The 25,851-nt window shown below is 46.9% G+C and overlaps 1 protein-coding gene across 3 annotated transcripts in view; it reads left to right on the top strand.

Annotated features, from left to right (window-relative positions):
* Positions 1-25,851, top strand: part of rhoj (ras homolog family member J) — a 74,320-nt gene that overhangs the window by 32,591 nt on the left and 15,878 nt on the right. For 2 of the 3 annotated variants that reach the window (XR_015080180.1, XM_086002821.1), the window contains exons 3-4: positions 21,696-21,860; positions 22,256-22,351. Coding sequence is in view for 2 of the 3 variants with exons in the window: in XM_086002821.1 (XP_085858947.1) it covers positions 21,696-21,860; positions 22,256-22,351 (261 nt within the window). In the remaining variant the exon portion in view is untranslated. Of the gene's footprint in view, positions 1-21,695; positions 21,861-22,255; positions 22,352-22,451; positions 22,746-25,851 lie in introns of those variants that run through there. The other variant, XM_086002822.1, reaches the window with a different exon arrangement.

Genomic DNA, 25,851 nt, shown 5'->3' with positions numbered 1-25,851 from the left:
TCGCGCTCTCTCGCGCTCTCTCTCTCGCGCTCTCTCTCTCGCGCTCTCTCTCTCGCGCTCTCTCTCGCGCTCTCGCTCTCGCGCTCTCTCTCGCGCTCTCTCGCTCTCTCGCTCTCTCTCGCGCTCTCTCGCTCTCGCTCTCGCTCTCGCGCTCTCTCTCGCGCTCTCTCTCGCTCTCTCTCTCGCTCTCTCTCTCTCGCTCTCTCTCTCGCTCTCTCTCTCGCTCTCTCTCTCGCTCTCTCTCTCGCTCTCTCTCTCGCTCTCTCTCTCTCTCTCTCGCGCTCTCTCTCTCGCGCTCTCTCTCTCGCGCTCTCTCTCTCGCGCTCTCTCTCTCGCGCTCTCTCTCTCGCGCTCTCTCTCGCGCTCTCTCTCTCGCGCTCTCTCTCGCGCTCTCTCTCTCGCGCTCTCTCTCTCGCGCTCTCTCGCGCTGTCTCTCTCGCGCTCTCTCTCTCTCGCGCTCTCTCTCTCTCGCGCTCTCTCTCTCGCGCTCTCTCTCTCGCGCTCTCTCTCTCGCGCTCTCTCTCTCGCGCTCTCTCTCGCGCTCTCTCTCTCGCGCTCTCTCTCGCGCTCTCTCTCTCGCGCTCTCGCTCTCGCGCCCTCGCTCTCGCGCCCTCGCTCTCGCGCCCTCGCTCTCGCTCTCTCGCTCCCGCTCGCTCGCTCTCTCTCTCTCTCTCTCGCGCTCGCTCTCTCTCTCGCGCTCGCTCTCTCTCTCGCGCTCGCTCTCTCTCGCGCTCGCTCTCTCTCGCGCTCGCTCTCTCTCGCGCTCGCTCTCTCTCGCGCTCGCTCTCTCTCGCGCTCGCGCTCTCTCGCTCTCGCTCGCGCTCTCGCGCTCGCTCTCTCTCTCGCGCTCGCGCTCTCTCGCGCTCGCTCTCTCGCGCTCGCTCTCTCGCGCTCGCTCTCTCTCGCGCTCGCTCGCGCTCTCTCTCTCTCGCGCTCGCTCTCTCGCGCTCGCGCTCTCTCTCGCGCGCGCCCCCTCGCTCGCGCGCGCCCCCTCTCGCTCACGCACGCCCTCCCTCTCGCGCCCTCTCTCGGCGAGAGAGAGAGAGCGAGCGCGCGACTCTCTCTCGCCGCGAGAGAGAGAGAGAGCGAGCGCGCGACTCTCTCTCGCCGCGAGAGAGAGAGAGAGCGAGCGCGCGACTCTCTCTCGCCGCGAGAGAGAGAGAGAGCGAGCGCGCGACTCTCTCTCGCCGCGAGAGAGAGAGAGAGCGAGCGCGCGACTCTCTCTCGCCGCGAGAGAGAGAGAGAGCGAGCGCGCGACTCTCTCTCTCTCTCTCTCTCTCCGCGAGAGAGAGAGAGCGTGCGACTCTCTCGCGCTCTCTCTTTCTCGCGCGCGCTCTCTCTCGCTCGCGCTCTCTCTCTCTCGCGCTCGCTCTCTCTTTCTCTCTCTCTATCCCTCCTAATACATTGTAGCCGGGAGTGTTTAGTTCCCATTCCTGTCTGTGTTTAAGCCAGGTATCCGTTATAGCCACTATATCAGAATGTGGCAACTTGTGCCTGTAGCTCATCAACCTTATTTGTAAAACACCTCACATTAACACACATGCATTCCAACACCGTGCTAGTTGGCTTTTCTTTTTCCCTCCATCTAATTCCTGCTCTTTCTACAATAGTCTTTGTTCTGTTGCTGTTGTTTTCTATGCACCTTATCTGCTGCTGCATCCTGGTGACCTTCCCCCTGCCAAATTAGTTTAAACCCTTCCTTGCTATTATTTTTCAACAGAAATTTTCCTTTTAATAACATTGGTCTCTTTTTGCACATGGCATTTGAGGATTTAAATTGATAACTTCATGTAAATCTCATTTAAAAATAAAATGCTTTTTTTCTTCTATAATAATTTTCATTATAAATCAGAACTGACCATCAGCAAATAGTTTTTTTGAAGCTGTGAAAGGTATTATAATTGTGTATTTTGTGGTTTAAAAAAAATGACTGCTAGACAGCACTAGATTCAAGCTATCACAGTCTCATTTAGCAAACACTTAAGTTTATACCAACACCAACATTGCTTGGCTGGCAACTTTATAATCCTTTGCATGATTTAACTCCACATTCCACGACAGTAGTATGAAGCAAAGGATCATGAAACAGATATATAAACCCAAGATGTTAACGCAGTTCACAAAACAGTCTGTAGTATGTGATGGATGTGGCAGCCACATGGTTAGTTTGTAGGGGGATGAAAAGATATGAAATAAAAACAGAAAATGCTGGAAATACTCAGCAGGTCAGGCAGCATCTGTGGAGAGAGAAACAGAGTCAGCAGAGAGTGCTGTGAGTTTGGGTAAGTGTGTGAGTTCTTTAATTGTTATTTCTCTTTAAATCATTCTTGATAAGATTACTTAAGCAGTTTAAGTAAAGAGGAAAAGTTAAATATTTGGGATTCTGTTGGTTTAAGAAGAGTAAAACAAGGTAACACTGCAGTAGGAGTAAATTGGCACAGCAGGCAGTGGAAACCAGTTCTCTAACCAATCAGCAGGGGTGACTCATTTGGCTGTAAACAAACAAACAGTATAAAAAGACCAGTGCTAGTGCGAGCAAGCACTGGGTGCAAGTCAGCAGAGAGTGCTGTGAGTTTGGGTAAGTGTGAGTTAGGGTAAGTGGGGTGTTAGGTGCTCTTTTCAAACTTTAACTCTGTGGGTTGTAGTTAATAAGGCCTTTCTGGTGCAGAGTGACTGTTGGTAAACCACTTAACTGGTGTAATTAGAGGGATTGATTTAATTTAAATCCAATTAATTAAAGGGGATACTAGCATCTATAATCGGGCAGAGGGTGTCCATAACTAACAATAAAAAATTTAATTAATTACATAGAATGGAGCAGGTGATGTGTTACTGTTGCAAGATGTGGGAGCCGGTGGACCCCATTGAGGCTCACGGTGATTACATCTGTGACAAGTGTCTGCTGCTACAGGAACTCCAGCTCCGTGTTGATGAGCTGGAGTCTGAGCTTCAGACACTGCGACACATCAGGGAGGGGGAGAATTACCTGGACTCTGTGTTTCAGGAGGTGGTCACACCTATGAAGTTAATTAATTCAGATGTAGCCCATGGTCAGGGACAGGACGGTGTGACTACGAGTGAGGCAGGTACGGGGATCCAGGAGGTAGTGTTGGAGGAGCCGCAGCCCTTGCTCTTGTCCTACAGGTTCGAGGTTCTTACTCCCTGTGGGGACAGGAGCAGGGACTGCAGGGAGGATGAGCAACCTGACCACAGCACCGTGGAACGGGGGGCCATTCAAGAGGGGGGAGTAAATAGAAATGTTGTAGTGGTAGGGGATAGTATTATTAGGGGGATAGATAGAGTTCTCTGCAGCCGAGAGCGAGAGTCCCGAAGGCTGTGTTGCCTATCCGGTGCCAGGGTTAAGGACATCTCCTCTGGGCTGGAAAGAAACTTGCAGTGGGAGGGGGTGGATCCAGTTGCCGTGGTCCATGTTGGTACAAACGACGTAGATAGGACTAGGAAGCCGGTTCTGTTAAAGGAGTATGAGCAGCTAGGGGTCAAATTAAAAAACAGAACCTCAAGGGTAATAATCCCTGAGCCACGAGCGAATTTGGCTAGGACAAATAAAATTAGAGAGTTAAATGCGTGGCTCAAAGACTGGTGTGGGAGAAATGGGTTTTGCTTCCTGGGACACTGGCACCAGTACTGGGGCAGGAGGGAGCTGTTCCGTTGGGATGGGCTTCACTTGGCCAGTGCTGGGACTAGAGTCCTGGCTGATCATATAACTAGGGCTGTAGAGAGGGCTTTAAACTAACTAGTGGGGGGGAGGTTCCTAGAGAGCAAATAATAAAAATGACAACAGAGAAGGTCATAGACTTAGGTAGCAGTGGGGAAATTAAAAACCAAAGCGTGTCAGGAAGGGGCAGAAGGTATGGAGTAAAAGGTAAAGTAATAAAAAGGGCAAAAGCAGGAACTAAGTGTCACAAAACATATTTGAAAGTTCTCTATCTGAATGCACGTAGTATTCGTAACAAAATAGACGAGTTAATGGCACAAATAACTACGTATGGGTATGATCTTGTGGCCATTACAGAAACATGGCTGCAGGGTGACAATGCCTGGGAATTAAACATACCAGGTTATTTAACGATCAGGAAGGACAGGCAGGAAAGAAGGGGAGGTGGGGTGGCTATGTTAATAAAGGAAGGAATCACTAATACAGAGAAATGATATTGGGTCAATAGATCAGGATAATGAAACAGTTTGGGTGGAGATAAGGAATAATAAGGGGAAAAAAACACTAGTGGGCGTAGTCTATAGGCCTCCGAACAGTGGCAACTCTGTTGGACGGAGTATCAATCAGGAAATAGTTGAGGCTTGTAATAAGGGAACATCTATAATTATGGGGGATTTTAACTATCATATTAATTGGACAAATCAAATTGGGCAGGGCTGCCTTGAGGATGAGTTCATTGAGTGTATTAGGGATGGGTTTCTTGAGCAGTATGTAACTGAACCGACCAGGGGGCAAGTAACCTTAGATCTGGTCCTGTGTAACGAGACAGGATTAATTAAAAATGTCCTAGTAAAGGATCCCCTTGGAATGAGTAACCATAACATGGTTGAATTCCATATTCAATTAGAGGGTGAGAAGGTTGGATCTCAAACAAGCGTGCTAAGCTTGAATAAAGGAGACTATGAAGGTATGAGAGCGGAATTGAGTAGAGTGGATTGGGAAAATAGATTAAAGGGTAAGACGATACATGATCAGTGGTGTACATTTAAGGAGTTATTTTACAACTTCCAAAAAAAATATATTCCACTGAGAAGAAAAGGGTGTAAAAGAAAAGACAGCCATCCGTGGCTAAGTAAAGAAATTAAGGATAGTATTCGACTAAAAACAAGGGCATATAAGGTAGCCAAATCTAGTGGGAGGATAGAGGATTGGGAAAACTTTAAAAGACAGCAAAAAATAACAAAAAGATTGATTAAGAAAGGGAAGATAGATTATGAAAGTAAATTCGCAAAAAATGTAAAAACAGATAGTAAGAGTTTTTATAGTTATATAAAAAGAAAAAGGGTGGCTAAAGTAAATGTTGGTCCCTTAGAGGATGAGACCGGGAAATATGGAGATGGCAAAAACACTGAATATTTTGTATCAGTCTTTACAGTAGAGGACACTAAGAATATCCCAACACTGGACAAACAGGGGGCTATAGGGGGGGAGGAGCTAAACACGATCAAAATCACGAAGGAAGTGGTACTCGGTAAAATAATGGGACTCAAGGCGGATAAATCACCTGGACCTGATGGCTTACATCCTAGGGTCTTGAGGGAAGTGGCGGTAGGGATTGTGGATGCATTGGTAATAATTTTCCAAAACTCCCTGGACTCAGCAAAGGTCCCGGCAGACTGGAAAACTGCTGATGTAACACCCTTATTTAAAAAGGGCAGTAGACAGAAGGCTGGAAACTATAGACTGGTTAGCCTATCATCTGTGGTAGGTAAAATTTTGGAGTCCATTATTAAGGAGACAGTAACAGGACATTTGGATAATCGTAATTTAATAGGACAAAGTCAGCATGGTTTTATGAAGGGGAAGTCATGTTTGACAAATTTGCTGGAGTTCTTTGAGGAAGTAACATATAGGGTGGATAAAGGGGAACCAGTGGACGTAGTGTATTTAGACTTCCAAAAGGCATTTGACAAGGTGCCACACAAAAGATTATTGCTTAAGATAAAAAATCACGGGATTGGGGGTAATATTCTGGCATGGATAGAGGATTGGCTATCTAACAGAAGGCAGAGAGTTGGGATAAATGGTTCATTCTCAGACTGGCAATCAGTAACTAGTGGTGTTCCGCAGGGGTCAGTGCGGGGTCCCCAACTCTTTACAATCTATATTAACGATTTGGAGGAGGGGACCGAGTGTAACATATCAAAGTTTGCAGATGATACTAAGATGGGAGGGAAAGTAGTGAGTGAGGAGGACATAAAAAAACCTGCAAGGGGACATAGACAGGCTAAGTAAGTGGGCAGAGATTTGGCAGATGGAATACAATACTGGAAAGTGTGAGGTTATGCACTTTGGCAGGAAAAATCGTAGAGCAAGCTATTATCTTAATGGCAAGAAACTGTAAAGTACTGAAGTACAAAGGGATCTGGGGGTCCTGGTGCACGAAACTCAAAAGGTTAGTATGCAGGTGCAGCAAGTGATTAAGAAGGCCAATGGAATGTTGGCTTTCATTGCTAGGGGGATAGAATATAAAAACAGGGATGTATTGCTTCAGTTGTACAAGGTATTGGTGAGACCGCACCTGGAATACTGCATACAGTTTTGGTGTCCATACTTAAGAAAAGACATACTTGCTCTCGAGTCAGTACAAAGAAGGTTCACTTGGTTAATCCCGGGGATGAGGGGATGGACATATGAGGAGAGGTTGAGTAGATTGGGACTCTACTCATTGGAGTTCAGAAGAATGAGAGGCGATCTTATTGAAACATATAAGATTGTGAAGGGGTTGGATCGGGTGGATGCGGGGAGGATGTTCCAGATGATGGGTGAAACTAGAACTAGGGGGCATAGTCTTAGAATAAGGGGCTGCTCTTTCAAAACTGAGATGAGGAGGAACTACTTCACTCAGAGGGTGGTAGGTCCATGGAATATGCTGCCCCAAAAAGCTGTAGAAGCTACATCATTACATAAATTTAAAACAGAAATAGACAGTTTCCTAGAAGTAAAGGGAATTAAGGGTTACGGGGAGCGGGCAGGAATTTGGACATGAGTATAGGTTCGGATCGGTCATGGCTCTGTGGGTAGCGGAGCGGGCCCAGGGGCCGTGTAGCCTGATCCTGCTCCTATTTCATGTGTCTAATTCTGTTAGATTCAGGAGATGGTTCTGTGATAGTAGATTGGTGGTTAGGATCAGATCAACCATGATCTTATTGAATGGCGGAGCAGGCTCGAGGGGCCGATTGGCCTACTCCTGCTCCTATTTCTTATGTTCTTATGTAGTTAACGTTTCAGGTCGATGACCCTTCGTCAGAACTGGAAAAAGCTGGAGATCGAACAGGTTTTTAAGCAGGGGCAGGGAAAGGAGGGAGGGGAGGAAAGAACAAAAGGGAAGGGCTGTGATAGGATGGAAGGCAGGAGAGATTAAGAGACATTGAGAGATATGAGAGGATATGATGTTGGTTAAATTGCAGAGGCATACTGCAAGCACTTGCCTTTACCTATGAAACTATATCTACGGATGGAGGCGCATCCTTGGAATGTCGGTGGAAAACTGCATTTGCAAGCCCCGGTTTGATGGGGAGTCAGCGATGAGAGTTCTGCCGTCTCGTACAATCTGACCTCCAGCCAGCCTCATACGTAGGGATAGCATTACCAATGGCTTTCAAAGGTGCTACAGCCCTCAACTTTTCTGCAGCTGACTCATTCAAAGCTGTGGACATCAGCAACATCAGTCAATCTGTACTGCGCCAAATGCAATTAGCTGAAGTCTGATCTCATGGTTATCAGTATTATCCATTAATTAACAATCATAGACATTACTCTCCAGTGGCAACAGCAGGCACAAGATTTCTTCCCCTGTTCATGTCACAGTGTAAATGACTGATGCATTGTTTAGCAACACAAACAATTTCATCTTTTTCCCCATGGGCAACTGGCAGCAGAATGAGAGCTGTGCAATTTATTTCAGATGGCAGGATTCCCCAGTGCACCATCGATGGCACTCTTGTAGCTCGATGGGCACCTGCATACTATTCTTTAGCCTTCATGAACTGGAGGGATTCCATTTCATCAATGTGGAAGTCATTTGTGACTTGCAGAACATAATCGTGCAAGTGATGGTCGCTTTCCATCCCGCCTTTAAATTAAAGCAGTCCACTATGCCAGCCTTGTTCCACATACCCGTCGGAAATATCCAATGTAAAAAAGATGTGAGAAGGATTATAAACTCTGAGCCCTCCATAGCAAAATCCCAATGTTACTGGATAAGCATTATTTTAACAGAGAACGGGGTGGGTGGCTGCACCTGCCTTCCCATCCTTTCTTGCCAGTGGGAAGCCCAAGCTGTTTAGAAGCACCAACCTCATTTCCATTGCACCGGCAAGCTGTGGGCACCAAGTGGGCACCCCACTGTAGCCTGTCCATTCTGGCTAGGCGGCAAATAGATCGGCTCCCACAATGAGCTGGCTGACAATTGGAGCCTGGGGTGGGGACGGGGCACTACTGAGCTGGGGGGGGGAAGGAGGAGTCTCGGAGAGACCGGCAGCAGCTGGAATTTTTGGGGCCTCGGAGGAGCACATGGTTGGTACTTGCTACAGATCGATTCAGTGATGCTGCATTCTGTGAGGTGCTGAGTTTGTGGATGTCACTGCGGCCTGTGGTGCTGGGGCATATTTGTGAACATCACAGAAACGGAAGAAGCCTCTATGGAGCTAAAATGTGTTATGGTAGTTTGCTGCAAAGTTTGCATATGAGTGAGTAAGGGAAAGAATAATAAGCAAAGAATGGTACTAGCTCGAGTTTCAGGGAGGCCTCCAGCTCCACCATGGCCCACTTCCTCTATGTCCTCGTGCCCCATCATGTTCAGCATGGCAATGACTAAGGTCTGAAATGAGAACCTTCTTTTGCTCTGATCTGCACCCTCCTGTTTTGTCCTGCAAGCATAGAAGTAGTGCTGAGATGTGGAAGTTTGAAGAGTGCATAACTGAGTGGCAGCCAAATGGCCACCATGCATCCAAGTTTAGGGTGTGAGTAAATGAGCATGCATCATGCAGGTTTGTTATGTGGTAAACTTGCTTTGTGAGATCTCCATTTCAAATAGTCATACAACAGTCTTAGTTTGAAGAGGCAATAATAGTGTGCTCTGTTGTAGTATGGGCTTGTATATGAGGTTTCGAGAGAGCTTTTTCCCAGAGCTTAGCATGCAACCTTAGTCATTGTGTAACTGGATAAGAGGAAACTGTTAGTGATCTGCATTCTTTGGCCATCTACTTTATATAGTGCAATTCTGGCTAGCCTTACCTTGGCTTACTTCCTGAGGCAATTTTTTTTTTTCCTAATTTCCGACCATGTCTCCTAAATATTTGAGACTGCATTAACTCTGGTGGCCACCTCATGTCAAGCAGCCTGGATAGTTTTTTGGTGGGGTGGGTTTCCATGGATGCCCAAGAGGGTAACCCTCCTATGCTGAATTTATTCCAAGACTCAGAAAATAGCGTTGGTCTATGCCTTTTTTCTCAGCTATTTTCCTTCTTGTTCTGAACACCATGAGCATCCCTTTGAATAGCAGCTGCAGGCTTTAAGAGCTGCAGTTGTGCACTATCTTCCCCCCCTGCCTCTCCCTGTGAGTGAGTTCACAAATTGCCCCAATAATTTGCCCTGCATGCCTAATCATGCCACCAAGGGATATCCTGCAAGATCAGTTTGACATCATTTTAATGAATGCTACACTTGCTTTTCCAAAGTCAGGCAACTTTAGTGCCATGACTGGAAAATATGTCTTTTAGTTCTGACAGCCAGCTTGCTCTCTCAGTACCTCCAGTGCTGTTGTTAAGCTGGAGAAACATGAGTTTGGCCCTGGCTAACTCCCTTAAGTTTTGTCCCAAGAGACAGCTCAGTTTTATGGCTACATCTGCCTTTTTTTTAATACGTAGAATCCATGCAAACTATTCTCACAGAACAGATCACATTGAGTTGTTTAGTGTTTCAGCTGCATTGCAGTGACGTGGTCAATATGCCCAAAGTGAAAAATTACGTTTAAATACTTTGAATTAATCTGTTGGTTTTAAAAGCACTAAAATAAACTTTTTTTACATCAGTTTATTGGGTAACAAATGTACATTGCATGCCAATATAAAGTGGTAGAATGTGGATTTCTACTCATGGCTCCCAATATGGGCATGCTGCTCTCTTGGAAAGAGTTGCTAAGCACAATTAGCACTTCCGTGGAGTGAGGTCGGAAAAATCTTTCTCCAAGTCATACAACTCTCACCTATTAGCCAATTAAAGAACAATATCAGCAGAGGCCAGGTACAGGTCGATAGCCTGAATGACTATCGACCTGTCGCACTCACACCCATCATAATGAAGTGTTTCGAGAGACTGGTCCTGGCTCACATCAAAGCCAGTGTTCCCGCCTCTCTTGACCAACACCAGTTTGCCTATCGTGCAAACAGATCAACGGAGGATGCAATCACAACTGCTCTACACTCTGCACTGAATCACTTAGATGGTAAAGAGACCTACATCAGAATGCTGTTCATAGACTACAGCTCAGCATTCAACACTATCGTCCCCAACAAGCTGGCCACCAAACTCCACACTCTTGGCCTGAACACTTCCCTCTGCAACTGGACCCTGGACTTCCTAGCAAACAAACCCCAGTCTGTCAAATTAGGTAACCACACCTCCACCCCCCCCCCCGACCCTGAACACGGGGGCCCCACAAGGATGTGTGCTGAGCCCCCTCCTCTACTCCCTTTTCACCCACGACTGTGTGGCTGTTCATGGTTCCAACACCATCATCAAGTTTGTGGATGATACCACAGTAGTAGGCCAGATCACCAACAACGATGAGTCAGCCTACAGGGAGGAGGTCCAGCATCTCGTGAAGTGGTGCGCCGATAACAACCTGGCCCTTAACATCAAGAAAACCAAAGAAATCATTGTGGACTTCAGGAAGTCTAAAGGCGGAACTCACACCCCCATCCACATCAATGGGGCTGTGGTGGAAAGGGTGGACAGCTTTAAGTTCCTCGGAGTCCACATCACGGAAGACCTCTCCTGGTCCCCCAATACCTCCTCTCTGGTGAAGAAGGCCCAGCAGCACCTATATTTCCTAAGGAGGCTGAAGGGATGTAACCTGTCACCCCTGATCCTCTCTAACTTTTACCGCTGCACAATAGAGAGCATCCTGACGAACTGTATCACAGTATGGTATGGCAGCTGTAGCTACTATGACCGGAAAGCCCTGCAGCGGGTAGTCAAAACTGCCCAACGCATTACCGGCACCCGGCTACCGACCATAGAGCACATATACCAGAAACGCTGTGTACGGAGGTCACAGACCATCATCAAAGACCCTACCCACCCCAGCCACAGTCTGTTCACCCTCCTGCCATCTGGGAGACGCTACAGATGCATTCGCACCCGTACGACCAGATTTAGGAACAGCTTCTTTCCCAAGGCTGTCATCCTACTGAACTCCACAAATAAACTCTAAAGCCTGCACATCTGCCAATGCACTTTATTATGGTTATGTTTATGTTAATGTATTACAAGCCAAATGTATGTTGAATGTTTAAATGTCTTAATCTAAATGTACACTCTCGGGAGCCGCAAGCCTACATTTCGTTGTACTGCACTTGTGCACTAACAATGACAATAAAGTTGATTATGATTATGGTGGAAACGCCTAAAAGGAGAGGAAAGAAATGAATTTGAAACAAACATTAGGATGGAGATATTTTTGTTTGCTGGAGTTCTATAATCAACAACGACAACAACTTGCATTTATATAGCGCCTTTTAACGTAGTAAAACGTCACGAGGCGCCTCACAGGACCGCAATCAGACAAAAATTGAGACCGAGTCAAAGGAGGAGCCAATAGGACAGGTGACCAAACACCTGGTCAAAGAGGTAGATTTTAAGTAGCGTTTTAAAGGAGGAGAGCGAGATGGAGAGGCAAAGAGGTTGGGGAGGGAATTCCAGAGTTGAGGGCCTAGACGGCTGAAGGCACAGCCGGCAGTGGTGGGGTGAAGGAAGAGGGGGATGCACAAGTTGCCAAACTTGGGGGAACGCAGAGTGTTGAGTCTGTGTGTCCCAGTTATGCTTATTACTAGCTGAAGTGCCCGGCGGTGCCGAGGCTTTTTCGAGGGAATGTTGTTGTTGGAAGAGAGAGAGAGAGAGAGCGACTGGGGGGAAGAGAGAGAGCGACTGGGGGGAAGAGAGAGAGCGACTGGGGGGGAAGAGAGAGAGCGACTGGGGGGGAAGAGAGAGAGGGACGGGGGAAGAGAGAGAGGGACGGGGGAAGAGAGAGAGGGACGGGGGAAGAGAGAGAGGGACGGGGGAAGAGAGAGAGGGACGGGGGAAGAGAGAGAGGGACGGGGGAAGAGAGAGAGGGACGGGGGAAGAGAGAGAGGGACGGGGGAAGAGAGAGAGGGACGGGGGAAGAGAGAGAGCGACTGGGGGGAAGGGAGGGAGGAAGGAAGGGAGGGAGGGAGGGAGGCGGGGAGGGCAGGGAAGGGAGGGCGGGGAAGGGAGGACGGGAGGGTGGGGGGAGGGGAAGGGAGGGTGGGGGGAAGGGAGGGTGGAGGGAGGGCGAGGGGGAAGGGGGGGAAGGGAGGGAGGGGGAAGGGGGGGGAGGAAGGGAGGGAGGAAGGGAGAGGAAGGGAGGGAGGAAGGGAGAGGGAGGGGGAGGGAGGGAGGGGGAGGGAGGGAGGGGAGGGAGGGAGGGAGGGGGGGAAGGGCGGGGGGGAAAAGGGGGGGCGGGAGGCAGGGGAGGGAGGGCGGGGAGGGAGGGAGGGGGGAAGGGCGGGGGGGAAAAGGGGGGGCGAGAGGGAGGGCGGGGGTCGCCCCCCGAGGTGAAGACCGCCGATTGCGCGCGCCCCCCGCCCCCCCGAGGGTCGCCCCCCCGAGGTAAAGACCGGCGATTGCGCGCGCCCCCCGCCCCCCCGAGGGTCGCCCCCCCGAGGTGAAGACCGGCGATTGCGCGCGCAGCAGGAGCTGAGACGCGGCGTCTCTCTCGGCCGGCAGGCCCGGTTGCCAGGGTAACCGTGACGCTGACCAAGCCAGAGAGAGAGACGCCGCGTCTCAGCTGCTCCTGCTGCGCGCACGGCCCCCCACCCCCCGCCCGAGGGTCGCGGCCCCCCCCGAGGTGAAGACCGCTGATTGCGGCTGTGGGATACGTCCGGCGGGCCCGGTTGCCAGGGTAACACTGGACGCTCAGCAAGCCCCGCCCCCCGGCCAGCCAGAGAGAGACAGCGCGTCTCAGCTCCTGCTGCGCGCGCACCCTAGCGGCGCTGGGCTGAGGCTCGGCCCTCCAGCCTTCGAGTGGGGCCGGGAGGTGCCTAGCTCGGGCGTGGGTGCGGAGGAGACGCCGAGGCTTCTAGGCCTACCTGGAAAAACGGGGAAAGGTAGGAAAATTCATGAGATTAGATAAGTTAATTACTTTCTAAATCATTTAAAAAAAAAAACAATATGTGTTTTAAAAGCAACGTTTTTTTTAAGACGCAGAAAGCAGGAAAAAGGAAAAGTTTGGAATCAAGATGGCGGCGACTCACCTCGGTTCAGAACGATAAAGCCCGGCCACACACGCACCGATTGGCCCGGCGGCACACGCCAGCAACCTGGCGTACGATTGGTCGAGCTCGAGGTCACTCTGTCGCTAATGAGCGGATAATGAGATGTTAATGAGCGGAATGTTGAAGGTTTTTGGGATACCGCGGGCGCAATTTTAGCCCGGCCGAAACGTAAATACGCTTAAAACCGTCTCGGAAGCGTAAGCTTTCTTTGGAGGTAACGCGCGCGTAGGTACGCCCTGTAACTTTCGAGTGCATACCCGCAACGCACACGCGATGACAGATAGACAGAATGACAGAAGTACCGATTTATATATATATGCTTATTATAAATCACTGGACACAGACAACAAGAATAACTTTAACAGGTCTTTACTATTCGGAGGTCAGGGCTGAACTGCCCAGCAAATCACTACACAACGTTTATATACCGGTGTGGTCACCACCGGTATTACAGTATACAGCAGCCAAGAGAAAGTAGTACATCTCTTAAGGTAGTTCTCTTAAGGTGGAACAGGTTACATACACCACAATCCTCAACAGTGTATATCCCCATTTAACATAACATAATGACATATATATATATATATATATATACAACTTCATGCCAAACAGTTCAAAGATTCAGTCTCTGAGGAGGCCTCCTGATCCGAGTTGGATAACGCCTTTCAGGGGTCTCTGATTCTCGTTGCTGGGGTGACTCATCTAGTTGATCTCTTATGGATTGGACATCATCATCAGGTACATTCACTTCTGAGGTAGATGCTTCAGGTTCACTAACTTCTTCCACGGTTGTCTCTGCCGTAACCATGGGTTCGACCCTTGTTCTTGATTCTGCCAGTTGGTCAGCATGACGTCGTATTACATTTTCACCAATATCTACCGTGTACATCAGGGGTCCTTGTCTGGCCCGAATTGTTCCAGATTGCCATTTCTCATTTTTATAGTCCCGGGCTAACACTGGTTGTCCTATTTCGAAACTCCAAGTGGTCTTGTTATTTATATGCTGGAACTGTTTGTTTTCGACTTCCCTCCGCACATTTGGTTTTAACAAGTCCAACCTGGACCGCAACCTCCTGTTATAGAACATCATGGCAGGACTTTGGTTTGTCACTGCATGAGTGGCATTTCGATATGCCAGTAGGAAATTGTCCACCTTGTGTTGTAGTGGAATCTGATCTTCGCTCATGGCCTTTATTGCTTTTTTGAACGTTTGTACAAATCTCTCGGCCAACCCGTTTGTAGCCGGATGATATGGGGCAGAGGTATAATGTTTCACCCCATTCTTCTTCATGAATTTCTGGAATTCTTCTGACACGAACTGCGGTCCGTTGTCTGAACATATTTGTTCTGGCAATCCATTTCTTGCAAATATCGTTCTTAGCACCGCGATCGTCTTTTCCGAGGTAGTGGTAGTCATCTTAATCACTTCTGGCCATTTAGAATGTGCGTCCACCGCAATTAAAAACATGGAGTCCATGAATGGACCAGCAAAGTCAATATGTACACGTTGCCATGGGGTTGAAGGCCATTCCCATGGATGCAGCGGTGCAATCGGAGGTGCATTTTGAACTTTTTGGCACCCTGAGCAGCTTTTCGTCAGATCCTCTATCTGTTGGTCGATACCCGGCCACCACACATAAGCCCTAGCAAGGCTTTTCATCTTGACTCCCCCCAGATGACCTTCATGCAGTTCCTTTAGAACTCTCTCTCTTAACTTAGGAGGAATAATCACCCTTGTTCCATACATCAATGTTCCTTGACAGACGGACAGCTGTTCTCGTCTTGCTGAGAATGCCGGTAACAGTGGATCACCATGTGCTGGCCATCCCTTCACTGTCAATTCGTAGACCCTGGACAGTGTCGGGTCGTTCCTGGTTTCTCTTTCAATACTTGCATTGGTGACTGGTAAACATTCGATGATGGTCGAGTGAAATAACTCAACAGGGTCAACCGTCGGTGCCTCCTCCGCTGTAGGTAGTGGCAGGCGCGACAGCCCATCAGCATTACCATGCTGCTTTGTACCTTTGAATTCAATCTGATATTGATGTGCCCCTAGGAAAAGGGACCATCTCTGGAGCCTCTGTGCTGTCATCACCGAAACACCCTTCTTAGGGTTAAAAATGGATACCAACGGCTGGTGGTCTGTCAGTAGCGTAAACTTTTGGCCCTGCAGGTAATGATTAAACTTCTTTACTCCCCACACAAGGCTGAGAGCCTCCCTATCTATCTGAGCATAGTTGCGCTCAGCGGAGGTCAATGATCTGGATGCGAACGCGACTGGCCTCTCCAAGCCATTTGGCAACTTGTGTGAGAGTACTGCCCCAATACCATATGGAGAAGCATCACAAGCCAAACGAATAGGCAGCGTTGGGTTGAAGTGAGCCAACACTTCCTCTGAGGTGATCAATGCCTTGCTTTTGCGAAAGGCCCTCTTACAGTCCTCGCTCCACTTCCATGGTACTCCCTTCTGCAAAAGAGCGTTCAGTGGGTGCAGCACCGTGGATAAATTTGGCAGAAACTTATGGTAATAGTTAATCAACCCTAGGAACGACCTCAACTGGGATACATTATCCGGAGCGGGAGCCTTCACAACAGCTTCGATCTTGTCAGGAGACTTATGAAGCCCCTCCTGGTCAATGACATGACCACAGTACGAGATCCGCTTCTGAAAGAACTCACATTTCTGGCGATTAACTCGAAGTCCATATTCTTTCAATCTGGTGAGCACCAGTTCCAAATTTGCACGGTGTTCCTCATCATCATCTCCTGTAATCAGAATATCGTCCAGGTAACATTGTGTACCTGGAATTCCCTGTAATACCTGCTCCATGGCCCTCTGCCAAATTGCTGGAGCCGATGCCACTCCAAAAACCAGTCTATTATACCGATACAAGCCTCTATGCGTGTTGATCGTGAGATACTGGCGTGACTCTTCCTCAACTTCCATCTGTAAGTACGCCTGCGCCAGGTCTATCTTGGTGAAGTGTTTCCCGCCAGACAACGAAGCGAAGATATCCTCAATCCGCGGAAGCGGATATTGCACCGTGTGAAGCACCGGATTAACAGTGATCTTGAAATCTCCACAGATGCGAACCTTCCCCGGTTCCCCCGGCTTGTTGCTCGATGAACGCTTCATGACGGGAACAATGGGCGTGGCCCACTCACTCCAGTCCACCTTAGACAGTACTCCTGAACGTTCTAGCCCTTCCAGCTCAGCTTCCACAGCAGGTCGTATCGCATAAGGTACCGGTCTGGCTTTGAAAAATTTCGGGTTTGCATGTTCTTCAACCTTGATGTTTGCCGTAATTCCTCTGTGTTCCCAGTCCCTGTTGGAACACCTCTTTAGCATCGTCCAATATTCTGGACAATCGTTTAGGTTTGACATCTTTTTTACCGGAATCTACCGTTAGTGCTTTTAAGGAATGCCAGTCCATATTTATTCTCCTGATCCACTCCCGTCCCAGTAGTGGAGGACCTCCCTCAGGTAGCACATATAAGTCCATTCCTCAGCTTTCTTTGCCCTTGTGGACCACCTTTACCTTTATCTTTCCGATGGGGTATACTCTTTGCCCCGTGTATGTTTTCAATACGATCTCCGTATCCCGTAGGGGAATATGTGGGAATAACCTTTTGTAATCTTGCTTATTCATGACCGTCAATGCCGATCCAGTGTCCAATTCCATCTTCACTTGGACTCCTGCTATCTGAAGTGTGACCCAGATAGTTTGGAGGTCTGCTTCATTACCCACATTGTGTACTCTTAGACAACCCAGTTCCTTACTGCTGGAGTCTGAATCTGACTTCTGTTCATCCGAACTGTTCTCTGTCACCTTGTGTACCTTTCTGCACTTTTCCTGCGGTGACTTTTTGTTGCTGGTCTTCTTTCCTGACCGGCATACTTTAGCTATGTGACCAAGCCTGCCACATTTTCTGCATTTCTGATTTTTGAACCAGCACTGGTTCTGATCGTGCGTTGTCTTTCCACAACGATAACACTTTACTGCACCCAAGGCCATTTGATTGGTGCTGAGTTCCGATGACCTTAGCTGCATTTCCGCAGTGCCTCTCGCTGCGGCTTCGTGCGATGCTGCAATAGTGACAGCTTTATCAAGCGTAAGATTATTCTCCTCTAGCAGTCGCTTTTGTGTTCCTTCTTTTAACAATCCACACACAAATCTATCTCTCAGCGCATCTGCTAGTCCTGTTCCAAACTGACAGTACTTTGATAGCTTACGCAGTTCAATTAAGAATTCAGCGTTGCTTTCTTCTTTCAGCTGCGTTCTTCTGTAAAATTTAAATCGTTCCGCTATCAGCAGCGGCGTGGGGTTTAAATGATTTTTCAGGACAGTAACAATATTCGTGAAAGTCTGATCCGCCGGTTTATCTGGTGATACAAGGTGCTTCAATAGCCCGTACGTCTTCGCACCCATTGAGTTTAATAAGGTTAGTGCTTTCTTGTCATCTGGTACCTCATTTGCTTTACAATAAACTTCCATGCGTTCTACATACGTGGCCCAATCTTCGACATCGCTATCAAAAGCATTGATGTTACCATGTTTAGGCATCCTTGCAAGTTTCTTTAAATTTTCTTTTTCCCAAAATGGCGGCTTCCCGCGCTTGTCTTCTTCCCCCGCCTACTAAAATGGCGGCTTTCCGCGCTTGGCGGTTTTTCCCGCGCTCGTCTTCTTCCCCCGCCGACTACAATGGCGGCTTCCCGCGTTTGCCTTCTTCCCCCGCTGGCTGCAATGGCGATTGCCGTGCTGCTGCTGTTCTCGCCTCCCCAGCGGTTCTCAATTCCCCGACGCTGCTTTTTTGCTCCGCCGCGGTTCCCGTGGGCATTCACGCTTCCCCTGCTGTTGCGCCTCTGAGCCCCGCTTGCAGGCCGGTCCTTTACACCGGCTGCGGTTGAGTTCTCCGCGGTTCTCGTGGCCTTAACGCTGCCCCAGTCGCTGCGTCTCTCGGCCCCGATTGCAGCCCGGCCCTTTTCACCGGCCGTGGTCGAGTTCTCCGCCCTTTTTCCTCCATTTTCCCTCCCCTACTCCACAGCCAACGCGGCCGACTTTCTGCTCGTGTCGCTGATCGGCTTACCCACCACCGTGGTAGAAGGGATGATCACTGCCTGTCGCTGATGGAGGGCTTCGTGGTCAGAATTTTTCTTTTTAACCCGGGTTCTCGATGCCTCCCGTGCGATGTGGTGCTCAGCAGGATGATGAGGGCGGATGCCTCTTCTCGACGCCCGTTCTGAGGACGAAGCTGCCTTGGATGTAAAACTGCCGCAGGGTAAGATCGGACTCGTCGCCACTGTTGAGCCTGTGTGTCCCAGTTATGCTTTATTATAAATCACTGGACACAGACAACAAGAATAACTTTAACAGGTCTTTACTATTCGGAGGTCAGGGCTGAACTGCCCAGCAAATCACTACACAACGTTTATATACCGGTGTGGTCACCACCGGTATTACAGTACACAGCCGCCAAGAGAAAATAGTACATCTCTTAAGATGGAACAGGTTACATACACCACACAGAGTTCTCGGAGGGTTGTACGGCTGGAGGAGGTTACAGAGATGGGGAGGAGTGAGGCTATAGAGGGATTTGAACACAATGAAAATTTTAAAATCGAAGCATCGGTGGACCAGAGCTAATGTAGGCCAGCGAACAAAGGGGTGGTGCGAGTTTGGTTACGGGCAGTTTTGGATGAGCTTAAGTTTACGAAGGGTGAAGGCTGGGAGGCTGGCTAGGAGAGCATTGGAATAGTCGAGGCTGGAGGTAACCAAAGCATCAGGGTTTCATTCACAGATAGGTAAGGCAGGGGCAGAGATGGGCATTATTGTGGAGGTGGAAGTAGGTGGTCTTTGTGATGGATGGGATATGGGGTCGGAAGCTCCGCTCTGGGTCAAATAAGATGCCATGGTTGCGAACATTGTGGTTCAACCTGAGACAGTAGGCAGGGAGGGGGATGGAATCGGTGGGTAGGGAACAAAGTTTGTGGCAGGGGCCGAAAACAATGGGCTCGATTTTGACAATGGGGAGCTTTTGGAGGCAGGACTCCCACTTTCTGGGTTGTAGTCCTGCCTCCATCGACTTGTGGCTAACCCACGCTATTTTCCCTTGTTTGGCCTTGTTAAGCCCACCCAGCGGGCTCAGCAGGCCAATTAAGGGACACCTGGTTACTGGTGACGTCAGTGATTGACATTTCATCTGTCAAGAGCTTTTGACAGATGAAAAATCAGCGTTTGACAGCTCTGTGAAGCTGTCAAAACACAGACAATCTGTCTTCTAACTTGAGTCCTTCTACTCAGACTCAGTTAGAGATCTCTCCAGACCATAAAGCAGAGGCTGCAGCTTTTGACAGTTCAGCGGCCATTCTGCTTTCTGTGCCTGTGAGCTGAGGGACTCCCGAGAACTGAAGGAAGGAAGCCTGCAGGAGAAAGTAAAGGTAAGTAAAACTTATTAAAACACTTAACACTTACCTCACACACTTATCTCTGCACACATGCACCCATCACTCACCTTCACAACGGACATCTCGACCCCTCCATCCCCTGCAGACCGACAGTCTGCCTCGCTAACTTGGCGTGGTTTGGAGCCGTCGGACAGCCCACACTTCAGGGCTCAAAATAGGGATTCGGCAAAAAACAGCCTGTTAATTGGCACTAATCCCCTTCCCGCCTCGGGGAGGCGGCTCCCAGCACAGGTCGGGTACCCGCCTCCTGGGACATTGGCACGGAGGCGGGATGGGTTCCTGCTCCCCGATTTCTGCAATTTTCCCACCACTCCCACCTCCGAACCCATCTCCTCGGGGCTTGGAAAATCGAGCCCAATAGCTTCGATCTTCCCATTGTTTAATTGGAGGAAATTTTGGCTTATCCAGGACTGAGTGTTGGACAAGCTGTCTGACAACTCAGTGGAGGGGTTTAGTAGTTATATGAATTTCACATAAAACGTTTAAGAAGATGACTGCATTAATTATATAATAGAATGCACACTCATTAAAATATCAATTTAAATGTATCCTTAATTGTACAATGGCTTCATAAAATGTGAATTAGTATACAATATGTGAATGTACTTCCTTGATAACACAATAACATTTATTTTTTAAAACTCAGTAGTCTCTTACCTTCAGTTGTAAAAATTGCTGCACTCCCAATCTCTGTCTGCCTTGATCCTGTTCTGTTTGTGATGCTGCACTTCTGCTTCTTTGTAAATTTTGTTTTAATTTGACGTTAATCACCATTGCTTCAGCAGTACTTGCATTGATTTTTTTTTTAAATTGAATCCCTTTACCTCTTTTCCCCATCCACCATCCACTTCATTAAATTATTTGTGTTCTGTTATGTTTAAACAACTTTCTATCAAATGCCACATTAAACCATTGATTCTGCATTAAAAAAAAACCATGACTTAATAATTCAATAACGATATATTTTTGGCAGTAAAAGATGCTTTATTCAGTTGCACATTATCTCAGTCACTCATTCATTGTAAATCTCTGGTGGCACCTTGTGTGATTTTATTGTGCTGCAACATTTTGAATGGTTATTGTTGTCAAGTGAAATGGGTATGTGGTTGTTTCACGCAGCATAAAATTGAGAGAGTACCACAACAGCTTTATAATCTGGAACACTTTGTCAAATAGTTCAGTTCTCCAGCCAAAGATTCCCATCCCACCTGTTCAGTTTGTCCTCAGGCTGACCAGTCGATGGGGTACCATCAGTATTGGAGCATTGCTCTTTCTAAAGCGTAAATTGACGTGGCCACTCTTGGCTGTAATACGGTTATGTCTCCCATTAATTGATTGTAGGATTATGGTTCTTGATAGTCCATCTCGGGCTTGTGGGAAGACTACTTTTTAAAAAAAAAAAAATATATATATAAAGATCAACTTATTAATTACATGTCAAGTTATAAAACAATTGTATTCTACAGTGTAGAATTCTAGTTCAGTTAGCTTTTTAAAGGATTTGAAATTGCATAAATATCCATTGACTGTGAATAAAATGGTGTGGTGAATGATATTTATTAGTCTTATCACTGGTGCAATGTTTTGCTTGCAATGTGCTTTGTGAATGTTCTAAGAAGTAAGAAAATAAAGGTAAATTGTTCAAATGCAATAGAAATAGTTCATTTAATGGATACTTTCATTGCAGCTTGAGAACGGCCATAAAAAGCTGTTTACCTGCAGTACAATAGTGTCGAGTTAATAGACCGATTAGACAATGTGTCCGCTACAGTAGGCTGTTGTCCATTTAAACCGACTGCATGTCAACATTAGAGGCAGTAAATCTAGCCACGTGGATTCATTCTCTGAAAGCGATTTGTTAAATTGTTGTTTTGCTGTTCCAAAGTTTTGCAGAAGTGCAAACAAAAAGAATCTCTGATTTAAGGCCCAATAGTCCGGGGTTTTAATTCTTTCTCCTCCCCTTAATTTATTGCAGGAGGACTATAATCAACTGAGACCTTTCTCCTATCCAAACACTGACGTGTTTTTAATCTGCTTCTCTGTGGTAAATCCGGCATCTTACCACAATGTGCAAGAGGAGTGGGTGCCCGAGCTGAAAGCATGTATGCCGCATGTGCCTTACGTACTGATTGGAACTCAGGTATGATGCCACATTACAACTGAGCAGGAATAGATATCTCTCTCATTCTAACCTAGCTTCTTTGAAAAACATTGGCTTTCCCTTGAAACCCTGTTTATTCGTGGGCGAAATGTTCCATTATTAAGGGAAATAATCGGAAAATTGAAAATAATGAGAACTGAGTGCAAATGAAATATGCTCATTTTTGTAGCAATACTTGAAGGCAGATTATTAAAAAGCATTTTCATAGCTTGCCAACTGTACACTGGTTAGGTACTTCATGCTGGCACCGGCCATTAAGAGTTGTTCTGTGGAAATTAGCACTCATAAGCATGTCAGTGAGTGCTCTGGAAAAGTTAAATGTATTTAACAGTGAATATGAAAATCTAATATTATCCCATCACATATATTTTCAGATTGATCTAAGAGATGATCCCAAAACACTGGCCCGATTAATTCATATGAAGGAAAAACCCATTACATATGAACAAGGTGTGAAGTTGGCAAAAGAGGTAATCTTTTGAAGATTTTTGCATTAAGCTATTCTACATTAAGTTGCTGAGTGCTTTTTCAATTAGACGCATCTCATCTGAGACCATTTTTACTACACAGCCTGTTCACAGTAAAGTCAGCAGTTGGAGTGACTGCATAGGTGATGGAAACTTGCATTTAGGAACTAGATATCTCCACAACATAGTTGGATGCAGTCCAGAAAACTGGGCAGAAGTTTCTATGTGAGTTAGTATTAAAATTTCTCTTTTATATTAAAAAAAAAAATTGTCCCTAAAAGGGAAACTTCTATAAAATTGGTTTGTGCAGAGTTATTTTACAATGGAAGAGACCAGCAATAATGTATTATAACTGCAGGGAAACAGGTGTCAGTTCTTTATAGAATCATACAGCACAGAAGGAGGTAATTTGGCCCATCATACCTTTGAAAGAGCTCTCCAATTAGTCCCACTCCCCTGCTCTTTCCCCATAGCACTGCATATTTTCCCTTTACAAGTATATATCCAATTTCCTTTTTTAAGTTACTATTGAATCTGCTTCCAGCAATTATTTAGGAATCTCTTAGAAACATAGAAGATAGGAGCAGGAGTAGGCCATTTGGCCCTTCGAGCCTGCTCCGCCATTCAATGAGATCATGGCTGATCATCCAAATTCAGTACCCTGTCCCTGCCTTCTCCCCATATCCCTTGATCCCTTTAGCCTTAAGAAATATATCCAACTCTTTTTTGAATATATTTAATGAACTGGCCTCCACCGCCCTCTGTGGTAGGGAATTCCACAGGTTCACCACTCTCTGGGTGAAGAAATTCCTCCTCATTTCAGTCCTAAATGGCTTACCCCTTATCCTTAGATTATGACCCCTGGTTCTGGACTCCCCGGCCATCATAAACATCCTTCCTGCATCTAGTCTGTCCAGGCCTGACAGAATTTTATAGGTTTCGATGAGATCCCCTCTCGATCTTCTAAACTCCAGCGAGTATAAGCCCAATCGACACAATCTCTCCTCGTACGTCATTCCTGCCATCCCAGGTATCAGCCTGGTGAATCTTCGCTGCACTCCTTCCATGGCAAGAACGTCCTTCCTCAGGTAAGGCGACCAAAACTGCACACAATACTCAAGGTTATTTGTTAACAAATCTTGTGGTTAATTAGGCTACTAGTTTGATACCAGTAGGTGTAGAGTGAAAATTGCAGCTAGCAGGACCCTGGTTGCATTGTCATGTGTGCACAGAGCTCTGCTCTTGGCTCATTTCAGAAAGCAGGCAGGGATGTATCCACTTTCTTAAACATTTAAAGAAAATTCTGCAGTAAGTTTATAAATTGTCAGAGGTTTAACAGACCCCCCTGCGCACATTTTAATCTTGGCTTGATGGTTATTCTCCACTTGGTGTTCATGTACTTGTGCATTGTACAATGACAATAAAGTTGAATTATTATTATATTATTATAAGGCTGCTTACATAAGAAATAGGAACAGGAATAGGCCACTTGGCCCCTCGAGCCTGCTCCGCCATTCAATAAGATCATGGCTGATCTTGGGCTCATAGCCACTTCCCCGCCCCCTCCCCATAACCCTTCACTCCCTTATCTTGCAAAAATCTGTCAATCTCCACTTTAAATGTATTTAATGACCCAGCCTCCACAGCTCTCTGGGGCAGAAAATTCCACAGAATTACAACCCTCTGGGAGAAGAAATTCCTCCTCATCTTAGTTCTAAAAGGGAGACCCTTTATTCTAAATCTGTGCCCCCGCATTCTAGATTTTCCCACGAGAGGAAACATCCTCTCTGCATCTGCCTTGTTGAGCCCCCGCAGTATCATATGTTTCAATAAGATCACCTCTCATTCTTCTAAATTCCAATGAGTATAGGCTCAGCCTGCTCAACCTTTCTTCATAAGTCAACCCCCTCATCTCTGGAATTAACCTAGTGAATCATCTCTGAACTGCCTCCAATACAAGTATATATCCTTAAATAAGGAGACCAAAACTGTACGCAGTACTCAAGGTGTGGTCTCACCAATACCCTGTACATTTGTAACACAACTTCCCTGCTTTTATACTCCAACCCCTTTGAAATAAAGGCCAACATTCCATTTGCCTTTTTGATTACTTGCTGTACCTGCATGCTAAGTTTTTGTGTTTCATGCACAAGGACCCCCAGGTACCTCTGAACTGTAGCATTTTGTAATCTCTCTCCAATGAAATAATTTGTTTTTTTATTTTTCCTGCCAAAGTGTATAACCTCACACTTTCCCACATTATACTCCATCTGCCAAATATTTGCCCACTCACTTAGCCTGTCTATATCCCTTTGCAGGTTCATTGAGTCCTCTGCACAACTTGCTTTCCCACCCATCTTTGTATCATCCTCAAACTTGGCTACATTACACTCGGTCCCTTCATCCAAGTCATTAATGTAGATTGTAAATAGTTGAGACCCCAGCACCGACCCCTGTGGCATCCCACTAGTTACCGTTTGCCAACCGGAAAATTACCCAGTTATCCCGACTCTCTGCTTTCTGTTAGTTAGCCAATTCTCTATCCATGCTAATATATTACCCCCAACTCCATGAGCTCTTATGCAGTAACCTTTTATGTCGCACCTTATCAAATGTCTTCTGGAAATCTAAATACACCACATCCACTGGTTCACCTTTGTCCATCCTGCTCGTTACCTCCTCAAAAAAACTCCAGCAAGTTTGTTAAACATGATTTCCCTTGCATAAAACCATGCTGACTCTGCTTGACTGCATTATGATTTTCCAAATGCCCTGCTACTGCTTCCTTAATGAAGGACTCCAGCATTTTCCCAATGACAGATGTTGGGCTAACTGGTCTATAGTTTCCTGCTTTCTGTCTCCCTCCTTTCTTAAATAGGGGTGTTACATTTGCGGTTTTCCAATCCGCTGGGATCTCTCCAGAGTCCAGGGAATTTTGGTATATTGCAACCAATGCATCCACTATCTCTGCAACCACTTCTTTTAAGACCCTGGGATGCAGGCCATCTGGTCCAGGGGACTAGTCATCTTTTAGTCCCATTATTTTACCAAGTACTATTTCCTTAGTGATAGTGATTGTCTTTAGTTTCCCCCTCTCTGTGGCCCCTTGATTATCCATTATTGGGATGTTGTTGGTGTCTTCTACAGTGACGACGGATACAAAATATTTGCTCAGAGTCTCTGCCATTTCCCAGTTCCCCATTATTAATTCCCCAGTCTCATCCTCTAAGGGACCAACGTTTACTTTAGCTACCCTCCTCCTTTTTATATAGCTGTAGAAGCTCTTACTATCTGTTTTAATGTTTCTTGCCAGTTTACTCTCATAATTCATCTTCTCTTTTTTAGTCATCCTTTGCTGTTTTTTTTAAATTTCCCAATCCTCTGGTCTCCCACCAATCTTGGCAACATTGTATGCCTTCGTTTTCAATTTGATACCATCCTTTACTTCCTTAGTTAGCCACGGATGGTGCTCCCTTCTCTTAAAATCTTTTTCTCACTGGAAT

Source organism: Somniosus microcephalus, chromosome 12 (assembly GCF_052327205.1).
Source record: "Somniosus microcephalus isolate GS21.2 chromosome 12, FLI_Smic_1.0, whole genome shotgun sequence".
NCBI lineage: Eukaryota > Metazoa > Chordata > Chondrichthyes > Squaliformes > Somniosidae > Somniosus > Somniosus microcephalus.
The sequence above is the reverse complement of the archived record's forward strand: the minus strand, read 5'-3'. Positions and strand labels throughout refer to the sequence as shown.